At 40.8% G+C, this 24,144-nt stretch overlaps 2 protein-coding genes across 3 annotated transcripts in view; one reads left to right on the top strand and one right to left on the bottom strand.

Moving 5' to 3' along the window:
* Nucleotides 1-2,264: 2,264 nt before the first annotated feature.
* Nucleotides 2,265-24,144, bottom strand: part of cdc42se2 (CDC42 small effector 2) — a 112,853-nt gene continuing 90,973 nt past the window's right edge. Inside the window, exons 3-6 of one of the 2 annotated variants that reach the window (XR_009932692.1) lie at nucleotides 23,098-23,199; nucleotides 3,609-3,726; nucleotides 3,421-3,490; nucleotides 2,265-3,288 (exon numbers count right to left, since the gene is read on the bottom strand). Coding sequence is in view for 1 of the 2 variants with exons in the window: in XM_062484448.1 (XP_062340432.1) it covers nucleotides 3,625-3,726; nucleotides 23,098-23,199 (204 nt within the window). In the remaining variant the exon portion in view is untranslated. Of the gene's footprint in view, nucleotides 3,491-3,608; nucleotides 3,727-23,097; nucleotides 23,200-24,144 lie in introns of both variants that reach the window. The other variant, XM_062484448.1, reaches the window with a different exon arrangement.
* On the top strand, nucleotides 13,109-16,695 carry LOC134039030 (uncharacterized). Its single transcript, XM_062484779.1, has 4 exons — nucleotides 13,109-13,982; nucleotides 14,071-14,575; nucleotides 14,654-14,960; nucleotides 16,661-16,695. Exons 2-4 carry the CDS (start codon nucleotides 14,318-14,320, stop codon nucleotides 16,693-16,695), a joined length of 600 nt encoding a protein of 199 aa, XP_062340763.1. The 5' UTR covers nucleotides 13,109-13,982; nucleotides 14,071-14,317.

Raw genomic sequence — 24,144 nt, forward strand, 5'->3', positions numbered from 1 at the left:
CAGTGTCTTTTGCAATAAAACCAATGAATTATACATGATCATATTACACTGACCTCACAATTCTATTCAAAGCATTTAAATAAGTAAATTGAAGTGTCTATGGCAAGTCTTACTTAAAGTTATATTTAAGTCTAAGACTAGGTCTATTTTTATGCAACATGCCCCTGGTATTAACTACAAACCTATATCCTCCTCCCAAAATCACATTCATATAAATGGAACGGAGGTAAAGTTCTATCCATATTACAATGTTTTTCTTATTTCTTCTCAAGAGCAGTGCAGTGAGGGTAGCAATTAGCTTCTGCTATTAGAGGCACAGCTAATATACATAGACTCCCTTTCAACTGTGGTTATGAACATCAAAACCATAATGTATTTGCCTTACATCCTGGAAACAAGACACCAACTGCCAGTTATTCAATAATGTCTGCAGTAGAGTCAGAGAATAAAGATACTTCTCCTTTAGAGTACGGTTATTTCGTATGCAATGCCTGAACATTTACAGTATGTGAGACAGAAAAATCTGAATAGAAATTAAAAGGTTTTACACACACTTTGAATTTGTTTTCTTATAGCTGGACACACCACAACAAAGGTGAAAAGCCACTTCAGACTGACTTGTCCTTCATAAATATGACAAACTTGATAGAATTTTTTATAATTGTCTAAATGTTTGGTTCATCTAAAATGATTTAACATACAATTTTGCGGGAAGAAACTGATAAGTATTTTCTATTAATAAGTCTCTATTCTCAGTTTCATCAATTGACTTCTCACAGACACAGTCAGTGATAACATGGAAAACATATTTAATTTAAACTGAAGACATTTGGTAATCTACAAGCCTGCAATTTTTAGTTTTTTATAAGATGAGATACAGTAACAAAAATAGACTTGGAGTGGAGCTCATTCCATAATGTTGAAAATGTTTATATATATATACACTACCGTTCAAAAGTTTGGGGTCACTTAAAAATGTCTTTATTTTTCAAAGAAAAGCACTGTTTTTTTCAATGAAGATAACGTAAAATTAATCAGATATACACTATACATTGTTAACGGGGGAGTCAGATGGCTGAGTGGTGAGGGAATCGGGCTAGTAATCAGAAGGTTGCTAGTTCGATTCCCGGCTATGCCAACCAAATGACGTTGTGTCCTTGGGCAAGGCACTTCACCCTACCTGCCTCGGGGGGAATGTCCCTGTACTTACTGTAAGTCGCTCTGGATAAGAGCGTCTGCTAAATGACTAAATGTAATTGTAAATTTAATGTGGTAAATGACTATTCTAGGTGGAAACGTCTGGTTTTTAATGAAATATCTACATAGGTGTATAGAGGCCCATTTCCAGCAACTATTACTGTATGTGTTCGAATGGTACATTGTGTTTGCTAATTGCCTTAGAAGACTAATGGATGATTAGAAGGATTAGAATTAGAATGACAAAGGTATGCAATGTTGTCATTGCTGCAAATGGAGCATTATTTGACGAAAGCAAAGTTTGAAGAACAAAATTAATATTTCAAATAAAAATGAACACGAATGGAAAACACATGGAAAACACGAAATTGTCTGGGTGACCCTAAACTTTTGAACGGTAGTGTAAATATATATATATTGTGGGGCAGAATATTTTATATATATATACTGGTCAACATTTAGATGTCCTAATGCAAACATATATCTATTTAATTTTTCTTCACTTTGTGCTTTTTAGTTAACAAATGTACGACATCCTTAATCACAGATAAATACTCCTCTTTTCAAAACATGAATAATTAACAATGATAAATAAATATACATTATCTATCATCATAAAATGTGATGTGTACATACTTTTGTCAAATTCCACTCATTTTGATAGAAACTATAGTACAAAATGTAACAAGAACAAACAAACATTAAATTAGAACAGCACAGATTGTGACACTCAATTAATACAATATACACAAGCACTTAAGGGACAAGAAAAAGAACAAAAACATGGGAAAATGATTACCATGGCATACGATCACATTTGGCGGTCAGTGACTTATTTCCTGAAACACTGGTAATTGTTACTATACTTATAGTAATTGTAGGAAAAAATACTTTTAAAATTAGTATATGTGGCAAAAGAACAGCATCAAGATTAGTCAATTGAAAACATGATTTTACATGATTAATAATAAGGAATATACTTTGAAAGACTCAATTGTAATATTTTATTTTCTCACTGGCATTGTACAGCATGTCTCACAGCACCAAGGACAGCAAAATGTGTGTGGGCCTATATATATTATATATACTGTATTTGTTTTTACAGCTTTTTAAAGTTCTATCTCAAGCAAGTCTGTAACCTAACTGTAGATTACTGACATAACTTTCTTCAAAACACATCTGCTTTTATAAAAAAAAAAAAAGAAGAAAAACTCAAATGTACATCTTTAAAATAACTGGAAATATACCTTTGAACCTGAGAAAAAGGAGCATGTCACACTGTGTGCTGATGAGAATCATACTGGCATTTGTTTTCTCACAAATTGTGGCTGTCCTGGGCTCTACTATGGTCTCAAGTGATTCCATAGACAAAAGATGACAGAAAGATTCCAAAGGGTTTTTTCTTTCATTCCGAAGATGTGCCAAGTTCATAGTCAGAGATCATTTCAAGTGAATGTAAGAGTTTGGGTTTGCGTCAAAGAATGATGATCCGGTTGTACAATTGATTAACTAATTGTCAAACCAATATCTTGCTCTACATTACAAACACAATCTGTTTCTTAAGATTTTACTGCACTGCAAATACTTACAGCCCAAGTTTATTCAAATATTTTACATTTAAAACAGCCAAGTCAAATGTAAATTTCACAATTTGTTACTTTGTCCAAAGACAACAGTTACTGTGGAAAAAAGGAAAAGGAATGAGCATAGACTGTAAACAACATTTCTACCAGTACCAGACTTTTTGTCAGAACAATTTACCATCATTCCATGTTAGCTACAGACATTTTGGCACCAAATGGCAGTAGCAAGCCACTTTTCACATGTGGGCAGCCACTGTTTTGACAGCCTAGCAAGACATTACAAAGAAATACAATTGAATAAAAATCAACAATTGTACTTGTAGGTTCCAGACCTTCCAAATCAAAGCATCGACAATGCAAAGAAAGAGACACGATAATTCACAGGTAAGAGTAGGCATTCAAACATGTTGCACTTTTGCAATGATGAGGAGCATGCTAGCGGTCAGGTTGCAGTTGGAAGGTGAGGTACACTATAACTGAAGCACTGCTGTCCGTCATCTTTCAGCATCTGTGGGATGGGTTGGGAGGAGGGGAAGGGAAGGGGGACGACAACAACAGACCGTTCTGTGTGAAAACCGGTTCTAGTGTTGATGCTGTTGTCCCAACAGCGAGGGGAGGGTTGGCCAATGAACATTGTCACCTCTATTCCAGCTGTCACTGAAGGCAGGCATGGGGGGAGGGGGGCAATGAGAACACCAGTGTGGAGAAACCTACAGAAGTAACAAAATTGGAACATTTTATATTTACACTAGCCTATACATTAAGACTAAATATACATAATTTACTAAATGTTAATGTTCCAATTTAATATTATCAAGTGCCCCTTACATGCAGCTCTTCTTTATTATCCTGCTTTTGTGTCCACCAACTGTAGCTGAACATTCACAGGCATTGCATCCCCTTCATAGCCGCCCTTTGACTGCATTTGGTTCTGAATGGAGTTCACCTGATCAGGAAAGACAATACGTTATGGGTTAGTCTGATGATAACGGCACACATTTCCGAAATTTCCAGTTTGGAATTGGAAAACGAATTAATTCTGATATATTTAAAATAGAAACACAATTAGAAACATTAAAAATTCCTAATTTTCTAATGCTCATATATTTTTTATCAGAGGTGGGTAGAGTAGCCCAAAACTGTACTCAAGTAAAAGTATTGTTACTTTAACATAATAATGACTCAAGTAGAAGTAAAAGTAGTCATTCAGTAATTACTTGAGTAAGAAAGTGAGAATCTAGTGAAAATACTACTCAAGTACTGAGTTACTTCACAGAGATTAACAGGAAGATGGAAAACAGATATCCATGTCTCGAATGTTGTTAGTGTGGTGCTCCTACATTTGGTTTGGTGCTTCTACAGCAGGGGTGTCACTTCATTTTAGTTAAGGGGTCAAATACTGCCCACTTTGATGGACCAGACCAGTAAAATCATAGCATAATAACACATGCATAACGACAATATTTCTCGATGTTTAAATCATTGGTGAAGGTTTTTTGATGATAACCCCTATTTTAAGGTCTTTCTAGAAACTACAAACATAAAGACCAAAAACTCAGACATCAGCCCACTGTTCTGCCTGGGCTCTCCTCTGCTGACGCGTCTGACGTCAAACGCGTCACAAAGCGAGCAGCGAGCGCTGCTGCCTGTGGCAATAGGTGCGTTCGACATGGACTGCGGCTGCATAGAAACGACCGGCGAGAGTAGCCGCTTGCAGTCGGGGAGGAGTTGAAAACGGCTCTGTGAAGTCGGACATTCCAGCTTCTCGTGGTTTGCTGCGTTACATTTACATTTATGCATTTAGCAGACGCTTTTATCCAAAGCAACTTCCAAGAGAGAGCTTTACAAAAGAGCATAGGTCACTGATCATAACAACGAGATAGCCCCAAACATTGCGAGCAGCCAAAACATGAAGCATACATTGTGGAAAACCAAATAAGTGCCAAAGGGAAGAACCATAAGAGCATGCAGGCTCTTAAGGTTGGAGGAGAGACTTGATGGAGTCGGGTGCAGTCCCGTTCACCGCTCGGAAGGTCAGTACCAGAGTTTTGAATCTGATACGGGCCGTGATGGGAAGCCAATGGAAGGAGATGAGGAGCGGGGTAACATGGGAGCGTCTGGGTAGATTGAAGACCAGACGGGCCGCCGCGTTCTGAATCCTCTGGAGAGGGTGGGTTGCGCATGCTGGGAGACCGGCGAGCAGCGAGTTGCAGTAGTCCAACTATGAGAGGACAAGTGCTTGGACTAGCAGCTAGGTGGAATGCTCAGACAGGTATCTCCTGATCTTCCGGATGTTGTAGAGGGTGAATCTACACGACCAGGAGACCGCAGCAATGTGGGCTGTGAGGGAGAGCTGATGACGAGGGGGAGATCGCGATAGCTCCCCCGGGGCGAGCTATCGCTCCCTCCCCCCCCCCCCCCCCCTTAGGCGAGCTTTCGCGAGCTTCACTCCCCCCCCCAGGCAAGTTTACACGGCTGTTTGCGCGTCAATGATGCTTCACTCCGTTATCCATTAACATCCGTTACTTTTACAACGTTAGCTTGGCTACTTGTTTGGCATTGCCTTTTCAGCGTGAGATATACAATGTGTGGCGTGAGAGCGTGAGAAATTGTTGAAATGCGTGTGTCACACAGCGAAACCGTGAGAGTTGGCAGCTCTGCTAATGTCATAATAAACTGCATACTTATGAATAATTGTTATAAAAAAAAAAAAAAGAATGGAAGTATGTAGTGGCATAACGACATCTCTGACGTTGATAACAAACCAAACCGTTTCAAAATCGGTTGAAAATTGAGCAAGTTATGGTCATTTAAAAAGTACATGTAGCATCAACACAATGTTATGGGTGAGCGAGTTGACTGTATTAAGATGGCCGCCATGTGCGGACGTTCTAGACTCCGCCGTGAGACATCTAGTCTTTATATATATATCTATGCTGGCCACTCCCTATTAAGCCCCATTGTACCGAATTTTGTTGCAGTTCCACCAGAGTTCCACTGGGAGTGATTGCGGTCAAGTGCAGAATGAATGGGAGTCTATGGAGCTAAATGGCTAAATTTGTCTCTTTCACCTGATTGTCGTTGAGAAATCTCAGATTTGATTGTAGTTTTTATATGTTCAACATGGATTATAGGTCGAAAATTGAATGAACGAGCACTTATGTCCTTCTATTTCTTACAGGGTGAGTCGTTGTTGCCCATAACACGCTAGCATTCTGCTAATGAATGCTGATTGGTTAGTGAAGGACTGACTACGACCAGAGATCCCGCTTGATGGCATCCGAAGAATGTCAGAGCATTAACAACATTAGCAACAACATTAGCAACCCAAAACTCTTTATAGCATGTGTATTGACAAGGAGAGCCTAACCTGTCAGCTGTGTTGTCGATAGCTCGAGAGAAAAAAGGAAGTGACCAGAGCTTGCCGTAAAACAATATCGCTGGTCGTACGATGTGTATGACGTCAATTACATTTTAAAAGGCTTTTTAGAACAGAAAGGCGACTTTAAAAAAATCTAACACCCAGCAGTGTGTATTTGTTTTGCCTCCCCTTTCGAATTCAAAATTCAAATTACTAGAAAAAAAATTATATCCTGAGAAAAGTGGATTTTGAGGGGTATAGCTCCATAGACCTCCATTCATTCTGCACTCGACCGTTAGCGCCCTCATATGGAACTAGAGTGGAACTGCAACCAGTTCAGAACACGGACGTTTCCCGAGAGTGGCAGTTCTCTCTATATTAGACATTCTCTGCTAATGTCATGATGCTAATACTTCAGTGAAATAGTAGACTACTGTTTCCGAAAGTAGATGTACTTCCTTAATAATATCAGTTTATATTGTACATTACACATCCCAATTGTGTGTCATATCACAAAGTAAAATTAGTAAATAGTTATCACCCTGGCCTCTTTGCTTGTGGCGTTTCTGCAGCTGCCTTGCAGTAAAGCAGTTAGCTTAGCTATCTCCCAGAAGTTAACGAGCTGCTAAACTAATGTTCTGCTAGAGGTATTCACGCGAGTTTTTGTGACGTAAGTGACGTAAGTAGCGTCATTGACTGTGGCTAGCAAGTTAGCCACCGTTAGCTTCACTTTTCGCCACAAAAACTTAATTTCTACTTAAACCGTGCAACGGAACGTAAATACAAATAAAAGCAACTCAATCGCTACCAAGATAAAACTTTTGACATCAACGTTGTCTATGTAGTCCAAATATTGACGAAGACTTAGGGGTGTGAAGAGAAACAATAATAATATGTGAGAGAACAAAGGTTGTGCCCTTGCCGAAGGCAAAGCACACCCAATTAGGCTATAGCCTAATATGATTAGTTATAATGTCGTGGCATGTTACGGCGTCATTATAGATTGTTGACATGTTATGGAGCAAAGACGAAGATTAATAAATCATGTCTGATAACCACAATATTGTTATGGTCGTTATATTGTTAGAACTTTGTCAGTTAACACCACAACGATGGCATTAACAATAAGCTAGTAATAGTGAGCAACACATCATCATTATCATAGTAACATAGGCGACGGACGGAGCCATATATTCAAGTTTACAGTTTCTTTAATCCGACACAATACTTAAGCAGTCAAACTAAAAACACGAAGCAAAAAGAACAACGTATAGGCCCTGCACGTATAATACTACAGTACCAATAGTATTGATTTTCGTAAAGTTCACATGTGCTTCTTGATCGGACTTGTACCACATTCTGACAGTTTTTTGCAATGCCTTAGCTCCAGCCATAGAGTTAATATTACTAGAGGAAGCAACTTTTGTCTTCCAATATGGCGTCCCCATTCATTTCTATGAAAAGTGCTCAGTGGCGCAGTGAGGCAAGCGAGAGCATGAAACTGGACCGCGCCATCTTTCCACTTCCGACTTTTCCGGTCTAGCTTTAAACAGTGGCTCTTTTTTTCCCTAGTTCCGAGACCTTGTGCACGCTTGCAACTAGCTGTACACGTCATACTTTGCGACAACCAGTCGCGAGCATAGATTTATATGGTTGCGAGCGTGTGAGCTAAGGCATTGCAGTGGCAGAATGGGGTACAGGTCCGATAAGAATCAGAGACATGATGCAAACTTTACGGAAATGTATGCTGTCACTGTATAGTATTCCTTTCACTTGGTTTTTAGAAATAGGCTATAGGGCTATTCTAGATGGAACTCATCACATATGTTGCTTTTTTTCTTTGTGATATGAGTATGATTTCCAACGCATTGTATCGGATTAAATAAACTGTTAACATGAACAGCTCCGTCGTTGTTCTCGCCAGGCAAAGAAAGCTTAATAGTTATTTTTGTAACAGAAATCTTCCATAATGCAGACTTACCATAGCTTACTGTCAACTTTATATTCAAACAAAATGCCACGAAATTCACACTGCCTTCAATTTAACATCAGTGTAGAAATGTGGCCTGTGTTTTATATGTTCAACCTACAAAACCAAACGCCTATTAATGGATATAACGTGATCTAACAAGACTTGGTAATAATGTAATAAATTGAGAAGTGTGTCTAAAATATAGTCTACTTTATTGAACATGTGCCTTTGAAAGGGGCATATTAACAGAACTATATACAAGACGTTTCCATCAGATATAAGTGGGGGTGAAACAGAGTCACTGAGGACCTTCATTGTCCCACAAAAGCAGTCTGGCTTGATGACACGATCAAAAAAAGAATAATGAGTGTGTTTAACAAAAGCTTCTGAAGGCAAGACTAATATTATTTAAATATATATCATTTCCTATTGTGTTTATCAGTTAAAGTATTAATCTTCATCTTTTCTCCAGATAGACATGTCAACAATCTATGCTCACGCTTAACATAATATATTATTTGCCATCATGTCATGAACGTTTTTACAAAAAATCAAATCTGTTTTAAAATAACGGGAATAAACTATATTAACAACATTTCATGTATGTGTGACAACCATTTGCTAAATTTGCTACAACAGGGCAGGCAACTCAAGCCATTTCTTTCAGCTCCAGGTAAATCGGCTATCGGCCAATGTGAACTTTTGTACTCGTGCCGTTAGTATCCGCTAGCACATTTGCAGGCAACTTTTATTGACGTAAGCAAATACATGGGGTGCTAGTTTACCCATTTCGGATTGGTTTCAAACTTAGCAAAAATCAGGAAAAATGATTCTATGAAAAAGCTAGTAGTATGAGCCAGGTTCGAGAATCGAACAAAAATGATTGGGGGCGATAGTTTTAAATGTTGACTGTAGTTAATAGAATAAAAACGAACGGAAGAGCCAGAAGTCTAACAAGAAATGCAATACCACCTACATCCACCGGGGCCGTTGCTTCAAGCCAAGGGGCGAGGGGTGGGGGCTTGGCTCCAGCTCACAAGCTCGCGACTGGTTGTCGCAAAGTATTACGTGTACAGCTAGTTGCAAGCGTGCACGAGTCTCGGAGCTAGGAAAAAAGCGAGCCACTGTTTAACGCTAGACCGGAAGAGCCGGAACTGGAAAGATGGCGCGGTCCGGTTTCGTGCTCTCGCTTGCCTCACTGCGCCACTGAGCACTTTTCATAGAAATGAATGGGGACGCCATCTTGGAAGTCAAAAGTAGCTGTCTCTAGTAATATAACTCTATGGTGGCAATGAGCGTTTCTGCCTCCGTAGCAGACATCGCATCTACGCTGGTTTTGAAGCAATTACTGGATCGATAAAAACATTTACAAAACTTTGTAAATGAAACCTCCATATTATTAAGAGACAATCGGATTCGGAATAGCAGTTACTTTTATAGAAATGCAACTCATGTCTTTCTGTAATTTTCAAACTTTGCAAAGACATCCGACGGGCCGAGCTGGACCACCTGGCAGGCCGGATCCGGCCCGCGGGTCGTTACCTGTATCTAGAGGAAAAAGGTTAGTGTGGAGCCCTGCATAGAAACTCATAACAACTCAAAGGTAATTAGCACAGTCTTTATGTCATCTACATCACTGCTTTGACAGTCTGTAGGAGAAACGGGTATGTATATAGCAGGCTGCTGGTCTTTCAAATAGGGGAAGCTCATTTTCGGCCTACATCATAAAAAAATGCAATTTATTGGGTGTGCTTTGCCTTCGGCAAGGGAACAACCTTTGTTCTCTCACATATATATTATTATTGGGTGTGCTTTGCCTTCGGCAAGGGCACAACCTTTGTTCTCTCATATATATATTATTATTTTTCTTTTCTTTTTTTCTTTTTGCCCCCCTAAAACTCAGTCAATATTTGGCCTACATAGACAACCTAGGAGTCAAAAGTTTCGTCTTGGTAGCGATTGAGTTGCTTCTATTGGGATTTACGTTCCGTTGCATGGTTTAGGCTCAAGTTAAGTTTTTGTGGCGAAAAGTGAAGCTAACGGTGGCTAATTTGCTAGCCACAGTCACTGACGTTACTAACGTCACTACGTCACTAACGTCACGAAAACACGCGTGCAGAACATTCGTTTCGCATCTGTTAACTTGGGGGATAGCTAGGCTAACTATAGCTTTACTGCAAGGCAGCTGCAGAAACGCCACAAGCAAAGAGGCCAGGGTGATAACTATTTACTCATTTTACTTTGTGATATGACACACAATTGTGAAATGTGTACAATATTAGCTGATATTATTAAGGAAGTAGGCCCACATCTACTTTCGGAAACGGTAGCGTTAGTCTACTATTTAACTGAAGCATTAGCATCATGACATTAGCCTCTGTTGCCCGGGCAACACGTACTACAGTGGTCTATGATGCATCTGTTTTCAATCGTTAAAATAAACATTCCTCACAAATACATTTTCGTTGTGGATTTATTATGACATTACATTACAAGTAAACGATTTGTTGGTGAAATTATCATTACCTGTGGTTTCAAACCAGTGTTGCTCACTGCAACGCTGTAGCCTAGGCGAGGCACACTACAAAAACATCTACACAGCTGTTTAGGAAGTCAAACGGCGACAGAACATGTTCGGCACTCCCCTTACTTAAATCAAAAGTCTTTCAATAGGTGAAACTATCTGACTACTAACCTGAACTTCATTGCCACAGCCTAAACTTTGTCAATCTGTTCATGAAAATAATTAATTTCAGCCTAAACCGTACAACGGAATGTTGAATCTAATTCAACCAAAGCAATCGCTACCAAGACGAACACAGCAGTAGTCTAGTACTGTACTGTAGTAGTAGAATTTACGGGGCAGCTTCTACACACAGGGCTATATCGCATTTTGCGTTGTTACTGACAATGATCGCTACCAGTGAGCTTTTAATGAATGAGCAATTTTCCACTAAAAAAATGTCAAGCGATTTTCCACTAAATAAATGTCAATCTTATTTACGTTTTTGGGGGCATAGTTAGCAGATGGTACTGTTTGAATCGCGATTCCATCTTCTACTGCCGGTAACGTCGTAGAATAATCTTCAAAGGGGGTTCTTTATTAATGAATGAATGCAATATGAGTAGGCTAAATGCCTGAAAATATCATGAGAAGGGAAAAACTTAAAATGACGTTTAAGTCATAGAGATTAGGTAAATTTTTACACCGGTCTGCCAAATTTCTTCGTTTTGATTCAGCTATGAGGCTGCCTCTTGCAGGGGAAATGAGAAGACATCATATTTCATTCTACACTTCACTCGTATTTTGAGTTGTAAATGAGCAGCAAAAAAAAGATGCTTTTAAATTTATGTAATCTTTATAAATAATAAGTAGGCCCTATGCATTTTTATATAAAATATACAGAAATATCAGTTGTAAAAATGTCATTATAAAACGGACCCCTGTGCAACCGACGCAAGCAAGCACACCCTACAATTTCCCCAGAAATTGTACCCTCCCTAGTTTGGCTAGTTCCCTGGCTAGTTCACCTCTACGACACTAGCCTAGCCTACTGTATGAATGAATTAATGAACGATCTAACGAAACAATATTAATCTCAAAGGACGAAATGTGGGAATTAGGTTAAACTGAAATAAGGAATGTGGTGTATAATTGTAGTGATGATCCGCTCGGTACTACGGTGTCGACACTGTCCCAACACATTCAAGACTCACTTCATCGGAACAACGGCTTTTTATCAATCCACGTTTTTCTCCGTTCTTGTGTTCTTGCGAACTCGTTTGACGTCATCTTTCATTGCCCAAGTACGGTTCCAATCCAAAGAACACAAGTTACCAAGAACCCCAAAAATACCCGGAAGTGTTCTTTATCCGCCCCTTTTATCGAGGATACATCGGTTGGTGACTTGGTCAGCGAGAATGCATCTGATTTCCCAAAAGTCATTGCAAGAACACACACATCTCAAATCGTTCTCCGTCCTCGGGGTCCTGCAAGACCGTTCTCGTAAGGATGCTTGCAAGAACGTTCTTCAAAAGAACGCAAATATGTTCTTAGCGTTACTCGGATTGATAAACAGCGAGTGTTTCGAGACGGGTTTTAAAAACACTTCCGGTCACGTGTCAGTGTTTCGAAACGTTTTGTGACGTGATCTTGAACGAAACCTGTGTCGCACTTGCCAAAAGACTCTGACGTGTCAGGGTATAAAATGAGGCGGCAAAACCAAAGGTTTTGAATGCGTGAGACCTTGGTTGAGAGTTTGAGAGAGATTGAGAGAGTTAGAGAGTGTTAGAGAGAGTTAGAGACAGTTAGAGACAGTTAGAGAGAGTTTGAGAGAGTTAGAGACAGTTAGAGCAAGTTAGTTACTTGTGTGCCATTAGCGAAATCCTGTTTGTTCATTTGTCTGTTTGTGTGCTGTTGTGTGTATAAAAAAGAAAAAAAAGAAATATGTATAGATATTATCTGTATTAGCTTCAGTGTAGTTATTTATAGTTTATTTCTGCCTTGTGTGTTTCCATAGTTTGTTTATATTCAGTATTAGTTGATAGTTTGATAGATAGTTCAGATAAATAGTTTAGATAGTTTGTAGTAGGCCTAGTGCTAGCTTGAGAAATGGAGAATAGGGCCAACCATAGACAAAGGTCCCTTTTGTGGGAGCACTTTGATCTGGTCTCCCCTAACAAGGTGCAGTGTTTGCAATGCCCTATGAATTTCTCATATTGTAACAATACATCTTCAATGTTAAGGCATCTGCGTGCTAAGCACCCAGGGCTGGCCAAACCATCCTGCAGAGGATGCTGCTGCATGTGCTGCTGTTGCTGCTGGGAGGCCTGCAGTCGTACCACACGGTATGATTGCTTACACAATACTATCATGTAATGGTCAGCAGTTGTAGACTAAATAAGTTATACAGTATATGTATGAAAGTTACATTACAATTAATCTGTTAAATGGTAATACATATTCAAACGATTTGTTGTCTTGACAGCAAGGAAACAAGCACTTGATGATGCACTGGTGGAGATGGTGGTGAAGGACTTGCAGCCGTTTTCTGTGGTGGAGGATGAGGGCTTCAGAGCATTTGTGGGGAATCTGGATCCAGCCTACACTCTTCCAACAAGAAAAGCATTAAAGATCATGGTGTGTGAGAAATACCACACAACCAAGGAGAAGGTGAAGGCTGAGTTAAGGGATGCAGCAGTTTGTGTCAGCCTGACATCTGACATGTGGACCTCCAATAACATGGATTCATACCTGGGCGTTACATGCCACTTCACCAAAGAAGATACATTATGTTCAAGACTGCTGGGTGTCACTAAGTTCACTGGAACACACACAGCAGAGCATATTAAGGATGCAAAGGATATGCTCATAGCAGACTGGGGTCTGCAAGGCAGAGTCATGTGTCTTGTTACCGACAATGCAGCAAATATGCTTCTCTGTGCCTCACTGATGAAAATCAGTCATGTTTCATGTTTTGCCCATACACTGAACTTAGTGGTAAAGAAGGCCCTTGATGATACTGCTGATCTGGCAGCGATCCGCTCATAAGCAAGGAGGATTGTGACATTATTTAGAAGTAGTTGTACAGCCAAGGACAGGTTGGCAGATGTCTAAAGACAGATGGGCAGGCCACAACTGAAGCTGATTCAGGAAGTGGAGACACGATGGAACAGCACCTTCTCCATGTTCCAGCGTCTGCACGACCAGAGGGAGCCAGTAGGAGCTGCTCTCTCTAGTCTGAGGACAGAAGTGACAGCAATGTCAAGTGCAGAAAATGACACCATCTGCCAGTCACTCTCCATCCTTGCCCCCTTCAACCATGCAACTGTGGAATTGTCAGCTGAGAGAAATGTGTCAGCCTCCAAGGTCAGTTTAGTATCTATCAGTCCAACAGCACTTACAATACAACACATGTGAAAACAATGAACATGTAAATATCTCTCTTATATTCCAGGTTATTCCGATGGTGAGGATGATTCAGCACAGCATTACATTGAAGCTGACTGATACGCGCGACCCCACAGCAGCAGATTTGGGGGACAAGCTGGTGCGATGTTTGAGGGCCAGGCAATGTCCAGAGACTGTTCATTGCCTACAGGCTACAACTATTTTTGGATCCACGATTCAAAACTCTGGGATTTGGCAACCCAGATAACGTCAAGGATGCACTAAGATATGTCACGGCAGAGTGTGCAAAACTGATGAAAACAACAGCACCAGCTCCCACGCCACCGTCACCAGCTCCCACGCTACCTCCACCAGCTCCCACACCACCTCCACCTTCACCAGCTCCCACACCACCTCCACCAGCTCCCACGCCACCTCCACCGTCACCAGCTCCCACGCTACCTCCACCAGCTCCCACGCCACCTCCACCTTCACCAGCTCCCACACCACCTCCACCAGCTCCCACGCCTGGCACCAGCCATCAGACACAAGATAGACTAACAACATCAGAGGTGCTATTCTTGGATATGTATTTGTATCTTTAACATTCCTTAGAAATTATTTATACTAATGATTTATTTCCTTGACAGGGACACCAGGGGAGTGTCAAAGAAAATAACCTGTGGTTACTCCTTGACAACCAAGTGAGTGACACATGGAGAGTGCAGAGCACTACCGCTAGTGCTACAATTGAGGTACAACGGTACCTGGTAGATGCCTACCTGGACAGAGTGGAAGACCCCTTGGTTTACTGGGCCAGAAATGCAGTGGTCTTCCCTCACCTTTATAAACTGGCAATGGTCCATCTGGCCATCCCTGCAACCTCGGTGCCATGTGAGCGCATTTTCTCGAAGGCTGGCCACGTGGTTGATAACAAACTTAATCGCCTGAGCCCAGGCAATGTTGATAAGATCCTGTTTCTGAAAAAAAAAACTGTAAATGTACCTTCTACCTCACAAGTCTTATTGTACAAGCACTACTTCATGACACACATCCACCCGAAATCCATGTACTACACTAACACTGAGAAGATATATTTTTGGCCTTTATTTTGGAAACACTTCAAGATGTATCAATATATATATGAATATGTAACAACTTTAAACTGAGTTTATCGTCTCGAACAGTTCGAAAATCACGTTTTGGCCCAATTGTATTGTTTAGAAGAAAGCCATCGCTCCCGTAGTCGACACCACGCCATCTGCATTGCAGGACGGCAATAATTCCGTTCAACTACAAGAACCATTAAGATTACGATGTGGAATTAGCTGTAAAACTGTTGGGTATGCCATACTCGTAGCTGCCAGCAGATGTCGCTGTTGAGTAAAGGTTTCGAGCGTTTCAAAGGCTCCGACTCCAATTTGTCTCGGTGTTTCGAAAAGCCTCGATTTGCCCATCACTATATAATTGTATGAAATGTATGATGAAAATTGGCTAGCAATTTCGCCAAGCAAATACCAAGAAATATGTTGCAGCAGTTTTTCTTTCGACTACACTTGCAAAATCCGCGATGGGACTGAGCTCTAATAGCTTCGGCGACTTTTTATAGTACAGATGAAAGTAGATGCAGTCTTTGGACAGACCCTCCAATCATGACGCAGAAGCCCAGCGTCCAGGCCAGCCCACTCCTCCATTCACCCCCAGAGAAGCTGAGCGTCTGTGGGCGGGACATAAGCGCAGCATTTAACCAATGACAGTATAGTTCCGAAGCACTGAAAAAAACTGTTCAGAGCAGCCCCATAGAGGTCTGGACGTCACGTGACTTTACTGTTTACGTCGCCCTTTTGGCAGGAAAGTAGTGGCAAAAATGAACGGCGCCAGCACGGATTTGAACCTGTCCGAGTTCACTGCACACTTTAATTCAAAACACATAGGCAGCTATAAAGCAAAACTTGATCGATTAAACATAAGTGATCCATAAAATGCTCCCTGAGTTATTTTTACGAGGGAAACGGAAGGCTTCCCTTACCTTCTGTATCCAGATATTTACAACTCTCGATCAACTTTCATTCGTCCTACTCTGGAGTCTTTGAAAGCCTAGCTACAAAAGCCTGGAGGGATATAAATGGACGCAATCAGATGGATTAGTGATGAATATTCAGCTTTGAAGTCTACCGGCTACAAATTGCTGTGTAACGTTAATGCAGTCAGATTTATAACTTGTATAGCTAGCTAGCGTTAGCTAGTCTGTAATGTTTGTCAACGGTTAGCTAGTAACGTACATTATATCAGTGCACTTTTCATCACAAAAATGCCATTACATATTTATTAAGTCATTCCAAGAGACTGAATGATCCTCAGTTGAAGCCATGGGTGGTTGTCAGGAATTATGGGGTTCTTCTCTCTGGATTTTATGGGACTCAGGTGGGTGAGCGGTTAGGGAATCGTGCTAGTAATCTGAAGGTTGCCAGTTCGATTCCCGGCCGTGCCAAATGACGTTGTGTCCTTGGGCAAGGCACTTCACCCTACTTGCCTCAAGGGGAATGTCCCTGTACTTACTGTAAGTTGCTCTGGATAAGAGCTGCTAAATATAAATGTAATGTAATCTTAGGAATCCTATAAAATGCTCTCCCTTTATCTTTTTCCCGATGGTTCAGGCATCCCGGCGCACAGCAGCTATCCACCATGTTGAATCAACGTTTATTGAAATAGGCCAAATTAAAGCAAATTAAACTATGTATAATATGTATGTAAGTATGTATGTACACTCTGGCGCTCCACTTGGCTCCAATTTCCTGCCAAAATGAAGATGACCGGTGAATGCTGGGATTGCGTGACGTCAAATCCCGGAGCTCTATCCACTTTATTCTCAGGGAGTCTACTGTAGAAATGATTATAGGTGAAACTTCCGGTGAGATAGCGGAAGTTGCGGTTTGCTATACGTTAGTCCCAGAGCCATAGAAAAAGAGCCAGCCGTCAACAGTGATTCTTTCTAAAGTAATTTCAACTGTAATTTAACTAAAACTGGTTTGTTTTTAAACATATGTTGTCATTTATATTGTTATTATTATTGTTATAAAATGTCATTGCGGAGCTCTGGTAGGCTACCTGTTGCGCTGTTCGTGGCTGTATTAGCTAACAACCAGCAGGGCTCAACATTAACATTTTTTGGCACTGGCCCCACCGGGCCAGTGGGTTTGAAACTTACTGGCCCCAAGACAATTTTTACTGGCCCCCCCTCCAAAAGTTGTAATTTATCATTGTTACAACAAAACAAAAGACTTCTAAGTTGTGTTATTCTGTTAACATGTTTAACCATTTATTAAACACATCCTGGATATTAAAAGAACAAAAATGAAATCACATTTCTAGTGATAAAAAATAAAAAGGTAATAGTCAGCAAAACAATTGACTTTTAACCTCAAACATGACGTGCTCTCTTCCCCGCTGACAGCCATCTCTGCACAACTCTGTCAGGCTGAAACTGAAACCTCTGGTCTCTCAATGCTAATATATAAAAGCTTCCATAGCATTTCATCAGTATGATACTAAATACCCAAGTCGACACCATTCTTCTGCTGCAGTTCAATAGCCTGGGGGAACGAGGTGAACGGCTGGCCCGTCTTAATTACGTGATATGCCGTTGTTATAAGTCGTGCAATAACACGATGGGCATCTACATTTAAATTCCTGACCAGCATGGTCAACGGCCTGGAAGATGGATTGTCAACCATCCGCTTAGCTGTCACGCAACTACTTTACTACTTTACTACGCTACTTTAGACGGGAACATACGACAGACGACACAGTGCATCTTCGTTCCATAAATAAAAATGCTTCCGTTTGAGCTCGTAGCTCTACTTTGCTGCCATCGTCACTTTATTGTCTCGCGCCAGTTGTTAAAAATGTATCGAGATTAGAGAATTACAATTTGACAACCACTCGTCACTCACTACTCAACTCTTGATTTGCCAACTGTGCGCCCCACAAGCTGAAGTTATTTATGCATTTAGCAAAACATATGAAGGATGTTAACTTTTACAATGCGAATTTTTTTTTCAATCAATAATTTGTAGTGGCCCGATCGGGCCAGTGAGTTGCTAGTTTAACTGTCCCGACGTTACTTTTTACTGGCCCCAGGCCATCGGGCCATCGTTATTGTCGAGCCCTGACCAGACTTGAATCTGTGGCTTCAACGATAGTGTGTTGAATACACACTTACAACAAAAAGGGATTGTTCTTGTGAAAAACTTTATAGTTTCCATCGCCTGCCAACAGATTAGTAATACAAAAGAATATAGCTGAAAAACCTAGCATTGAAGAGACCACCCAAAACACTGCTAATACTAGCTAATAAGCGCAGCTAGTTCAGGCAGGGCAATCGGGTAGCGCGCGTCAGTCATCGGGGACGTAAGGCGTCTTTTGGTGCCTTGCGTCAGGGGCGGGGGCGCGGTTGCCGTGATGAACAGGACGAACAGAATCCTTTGACCGCCATTGCTGTAAGTTTTCACAATTCATATTTCAGCTAAACAGTACATGTAAATCAGCATCTAAATTAAAATGTGACGAGAAATATGGCAGTGTAGTTGCTGAAAATGTGCGTATTTTACTGATGAAGCGGCTAATTTGTAAATTCGCTCCGACTTCTTGATAACCTAGGTAAATAAACACTCCACGACGACTTACAAAAAACCTTTGCGCCACCTACTCTTCTGGCGGTGAATTGTTTTCAGCACCCACAGCCTACGGAGAACCATAAACGAAGTATATCCGTCCGTATCCGTGCGTATCCGTGCGCCCGCCCATCCGTAAACGGAGACGCAGAAGCATATTTCGGCCTTAACTCCACCTTCCTTTCCTCCGCCCACTACCACACCCATGTTAGCAGCGCATATTCATTGGGCCACGTCCGATAAGGCGTCTTTAAAAGACGCGCGGATACGCACACACTCACCCCGGTTGTTGTATGATCAGTGCTGCTGCCACCCTCCACCATCCCCTTTCTCCCCCGTGCTGTCTGTCTGTTCGGTCCCTCCGGGGGATTATATCTCTATTGCTCCCTGCCTCATATGTCAAGTATGGATGTGTTGCATCGAGGAGGCAGGGAGTGCTTCCCTTAGATCATCCACTCCGCCAAAGTTAAATCTACGTGTCCATGTCATGTAACAATAAATGCTCAAATCTAATACGTGATTGTCTTGACTGAACTCATTTCATTTTGGGGACAAAAAGCCGACGGAGGAAATCTGCATCCTACTTTGTTTGGGCTACGAAAGACCTCCACAGATTCAGTTGCAGTACTGTCAGTAAAGGTGGGATGCAAGTGTTAATTTAGGAATTGTTGTGGGTTAGTAGTGCCCTGGTCCAGCAACACATGAGCACCCAGCCGTTTGTATTTCACCTGACGATGAAACTAAAACCCAGGACCTGTGATGTGGGGCTCTGACTAGGCTCCATCCTGCTTTAAGGTAGACACGGTTGTGTCCCACCTCCTTTATTAAAACGCGACCAACTTTATTGCTGTGGAGGTAGCTACTGATAAGACTCAGAGCTTTTCAGGTTATTCATCGCTTCACCGTCCATAGCAACAGAGTTAATAAAGTAGCTAAATATGCTAGTGTACGTTATTTGAGGCCACTTTTTCAGGTCGTCCTCCCATCCCTCGATAATAGAAGGCAGAGGTATGATCAAATTGTCCCGTTTCAGATGTAACAGGCTGTTCCCACATGTTTTATTTGGCATCAGAATTAGCTTACCGCAATGACTGTTTATGAGCGTTATCATGACAATCGCCGGCTCCGGAAGTCGCGCCCATAATTCAGGAAATGGATCATGGGAGCTAGGAATAAGGTGGATTGAAGTCCATGGAAGCTGGGCTTCAACAGGGAAATGCACTGTGACGCTACAGGAATGTATGAGAAGGAAATCAGTCAGTCGACCTGCTAATATATGTAGCTGATTCTGAACGAACTCGTCTTCGATATGAACGTGTTCTAACGCATTTAAAATGTTAACACAATAGTAAATATTTGACCATTAATTTTTTGATATTTTAGGGGAAGCTGAGCTTCCCTTGCAGTCTTAAAGATCCTGTAAGGTGGAATTAAAAACGAGTTTCAAGTTCACCACACCACAGAATAGATCGGAGGATGAACGGCCGGGGGGGGGGCGATGCTCGGTACGGCTCCGCGCTGCAAGAGAAGCCGTGTGTTGGTGAACCCCGTCTGTCTCTGGTCCATGTTAAAACTGTCCGCCGTGAAATGGTCAGTGGCGCAGAGGCGGCTGTTGGAGTTTATCCGAAGCTTTCCATGAGCGTGGCTCTTCACAAAATCTACCTATTTTTCCTTTCATTATCAACAGGGAACTTAAATGGCGTTGCAGCGCAGCTGGAGTTCTTGCATCCAGGGAAGATGCAGTTGCGGGTGGTGGGAGACATCCTGAAGCTAGCTAGCTAGCTGATGTAAGCTACAATAACAGTACAGCAGGAGGAGCCATTCAGTGATCTGACGTAGATAGGGCGAAATGACGTAGATAGGGCATTTTTTGGCTCCGCCCATTAAAACCTGATCTGAAAACGGAAGAGAAACTGTTCTTCGGTCTAACTCCACATTTCAGTGCGACAAAGTTTTAGCGCTTTGTACATGCTTTCAGGAACTCATTTCACATGTATATAATGTACTTAGAAGCAAAACATGGAATTTACTTTACAGGATCTTTAAAGAAATAACCACTGGTATATAGGGTGTGACGCAGTGGCGGTCCTAGCACATTTGGCGCCCCGGGACAGTTTTTCACTTCACACATCATATTACTACTGTATAAAAATATGTACAACATTTGCTTTCTAAACAAGTGAATTATTTGTTAAGGCCTACTACTTGTACATGACATGTGTATGGATCTAACTCAATTGAAAGATATCTGAAGCGCTTTAAAAAAAAGATTGATCAATTTACATCTAAATCGTTTTGTGGGAATGTCCACAAACACAGAGCACATTTTTAGTTGAGCAAGATCAATGGCAGCCTGGGAAAGTGTTTGGTGAACAACCTCATGACACTTTGTGGGGATTTTGTGAATTATGGAGGGGGGGGGGGGGGGGGCTAACGTTTACTGAATAAACAGGCAATTAATTATCATACCTAGCCCTGGGATACATTTCAATTTGGTCGCTGAAGACAAAAACTGAATATAAAAGACTCCCTTCCAAGACTAGGGTCCTGTAACATGGCTAACCATAGCTAGTTATCCACAGCCAAAACAAACCTACAACTACACACCTACACCAGGTTTTCTTAAAGCTAGGATGTGTAATCGAATCGTTTCAGTGTTTCCACTATGTATATTTTTCCGTGGCGACTCGCCACGGCTACATTTCTGCCGTCACGGTATCAGAAATAGGGCTGTACAAAATTTTAGGCGGTCTATCAGCAGTGATTGTTAGAAAGCGTATCGAAGGATTGCACGGACATGCGCTTCACAGCGCAGTTGAGTTTGCGTGTGTGCGTCCTTGAGAACTGTACAGCTAAGTCGTATAATTTATGTTGTCAGTTAATTTAAGGCTGTTATTGTATTAGTCTATAGTTCTTGCTAATTTAAATTAAGTTAACTGGTGATTTTCGTTGTTTGTAGGCTATTCTTCCCCTGCTAGCGAAATTGCACATGTCGATTCGATAGCGATTGCTGCCCTTGCTCACGTTTGTATTTTAGGTGCATTATTATGCTGAAGTAGTTTTAATTAATAAATAGTGGGTATATTGTTATTATTAGCTACAGAATGCTTAGCCTATCAAGATCAAATGAAGCAGACAGCGTACATGCTTCCGAGTGGCCCCTTAATCGATAGGCTAGGCTACTGACCATTTACAATAAGTTACGTCAATTATTAATTGGCAGCATTTATTCCATTTAGAACATACTTTATGACTGTAAGGTGTCATTAAGTAGCCTAACTTTATTTCTTTAGGGGAAATAGGACAAAAATATGTGCAATATTACATTAGCTATTATTACATTAATCTGCTCCGAAATATAGGCTTAGGGTTAGCACTTTGTTTCGACCTGCCCCCACTGCCGTTTCCAGAATTTTAGTGTTAATTTTAGTTATATTGATTGAATAAAAAAATTTGGAAAAATAAAATGAACGAGCGGAATGTTAATACTAATGTTGCATGAAAACTACTCTTACAAGTACAATGTATTAAAAAAGTTACATCAGTAGATATACTGTACTACCCACCTCTGATTTTAATATATTCTTAAGTAAAAAAAGAGACGTTTTTTCACATGAATACATTTACATTACATTTACATGTATGCATTTAGCAGACGCTTTTATCCAAAGCAACTTCCAAGAGAGGGTTTTACAAAAGTGCATAGAATAAGGACATAGGGGTGGGAGGGTAACTGTAACAGGATGTTTAAATCTACATTCATCTGCTCATGATATCCCCATATCACAATATTATATTAACGCATACTCTTTCAAGATCAACGTTATTTCCTAATTGATGGAAGGGATAAATAATTTGGTAATGGTCAAAGAGTCTGTATAAGTAATTGATATCCATCTCTACAGCTTAGGTGCTTTTTCCAAGTATCGTGGAATAAGTATTGTCCGTTCTCAGATCTGCTAGAAAAGGTCATCAGTATTAAAGGTCAATAGAAAACCTGGCAGGGGGATGCAGTGTGTTGCATACCATGCAATACAATGGACAAGGCCCTCATAACATTGTCCACAGCACATCTGCATGTCGTAATCAATAATGCGCAGAGAATAGTCTAAAATTAGGCAGTAAGCAACAATGTTACATTCCTACCGTAGGCAATATATTTTTAAACAAGATTTTACTGAATTAGGGTCCAAAATGAGTAGAGTAGGAGGTTGCAGATTGAGTTCACCCCTCTGCTTCATGAAATGCGTGTGATCAGTAAGCAGTGGGAATGACCACTACACCAAGCTTCCACATCCATTTTCACAAACCAACAAGGTCATCATTACCAACTGGCTCAACCATCATTACATTCACACTTGGAAAACAATTCAACTTGTTCTTTCATTCTGTTCACTTTTACCATTTTCTCTCAGACTCACAGAGTTCATGCCACTGAAGAGGTCTCCCGATCCCACGTGAGCAGTGTGGACGAAGTTGGTTGGCTCGCCTATCATACTCCTGTCAATGCGCCTCCGTCGTTTCTGTGAGAGGGAACGAGATGGACACAACATTGTCAGTCTACGGAGTACATATCCTTTTTAGATTCTGAGTATTTCTAAACTGTTTATGTTTTACATGCAAAGTATCACTGTCCAATGAACATTTGGTCAAAAATATTTTACCTTTAGCTTTACTATAAATTAGTGCTGTCAGTTAAACACGTTATTTACGGCGTTAACGCTAACCCATTTTAACAGCGTGAATTTTAGCACATATTGTACTGAATATTCAGTGTCACTCGCATATAACATGATCAATCCTCATTATACAGCAAGACGGATCAAGGTAATAATCCACCATAATGAAAAACAATATTTGCATTACGTTCTTGATTCAAGAAACTGTTTAATCAATTAATAATTTTGTAAAATGCCAAGCAGAAGTCTAGTAGTTAGTTAGCTCTACAATTTACCAGGGCTTGGTCTGAATCTAGGAGCAAAATGAAGCCAATTATAGCTAGGTATATGGTAGCAAAATGGTGTTCACTTCACTTATCTACTGAACCAGACTATTTAATTTACTTTAATATAATCCTAAACCTAAACCGCTGCAACGATACAGCTTGAGGCCTTACGCAGGACTGCATACTTCTATTCTATACATTGAAAAAAACATAATTATTCATAAGTATGCAGTGGCATCTCTGACGTTGATAACAAACCAAACCGTTTCAAAATCGGTTGAAAATTGAGCAAGTTATGGTCATTTAAAAAGTTCATGTAGCATCAACACAATGTTATGGGTGAGCGAGTTGACTGTAGCAAGATGGCCGCCATGTGCGGACGTTCGACTCCGTTGTCCGGCAACGCGGACGAGACATCTAGTGTTTATATATATCTATGAGAACAACTACAACACCACATCGAACTCGCAAGATCAGTCTATATGGCAGAGCTCTTTCCACGAGGCCATAGGGAACATAACTA

The sequence above is a fragment of the Osmerus eperlanus genome, chromosome 18 (genome assembly GCF_963692335.1).
Source record: "Osmerus eperlanus chromosome 18, fOsmEpe2.1, whole genome shotgun sequence".
NCBI lineage: Eukaryota > Metazoa > Chordata > Actinopteri > Osmeriformes > Osmeridae > Osmerus > Osmerus eperlanus.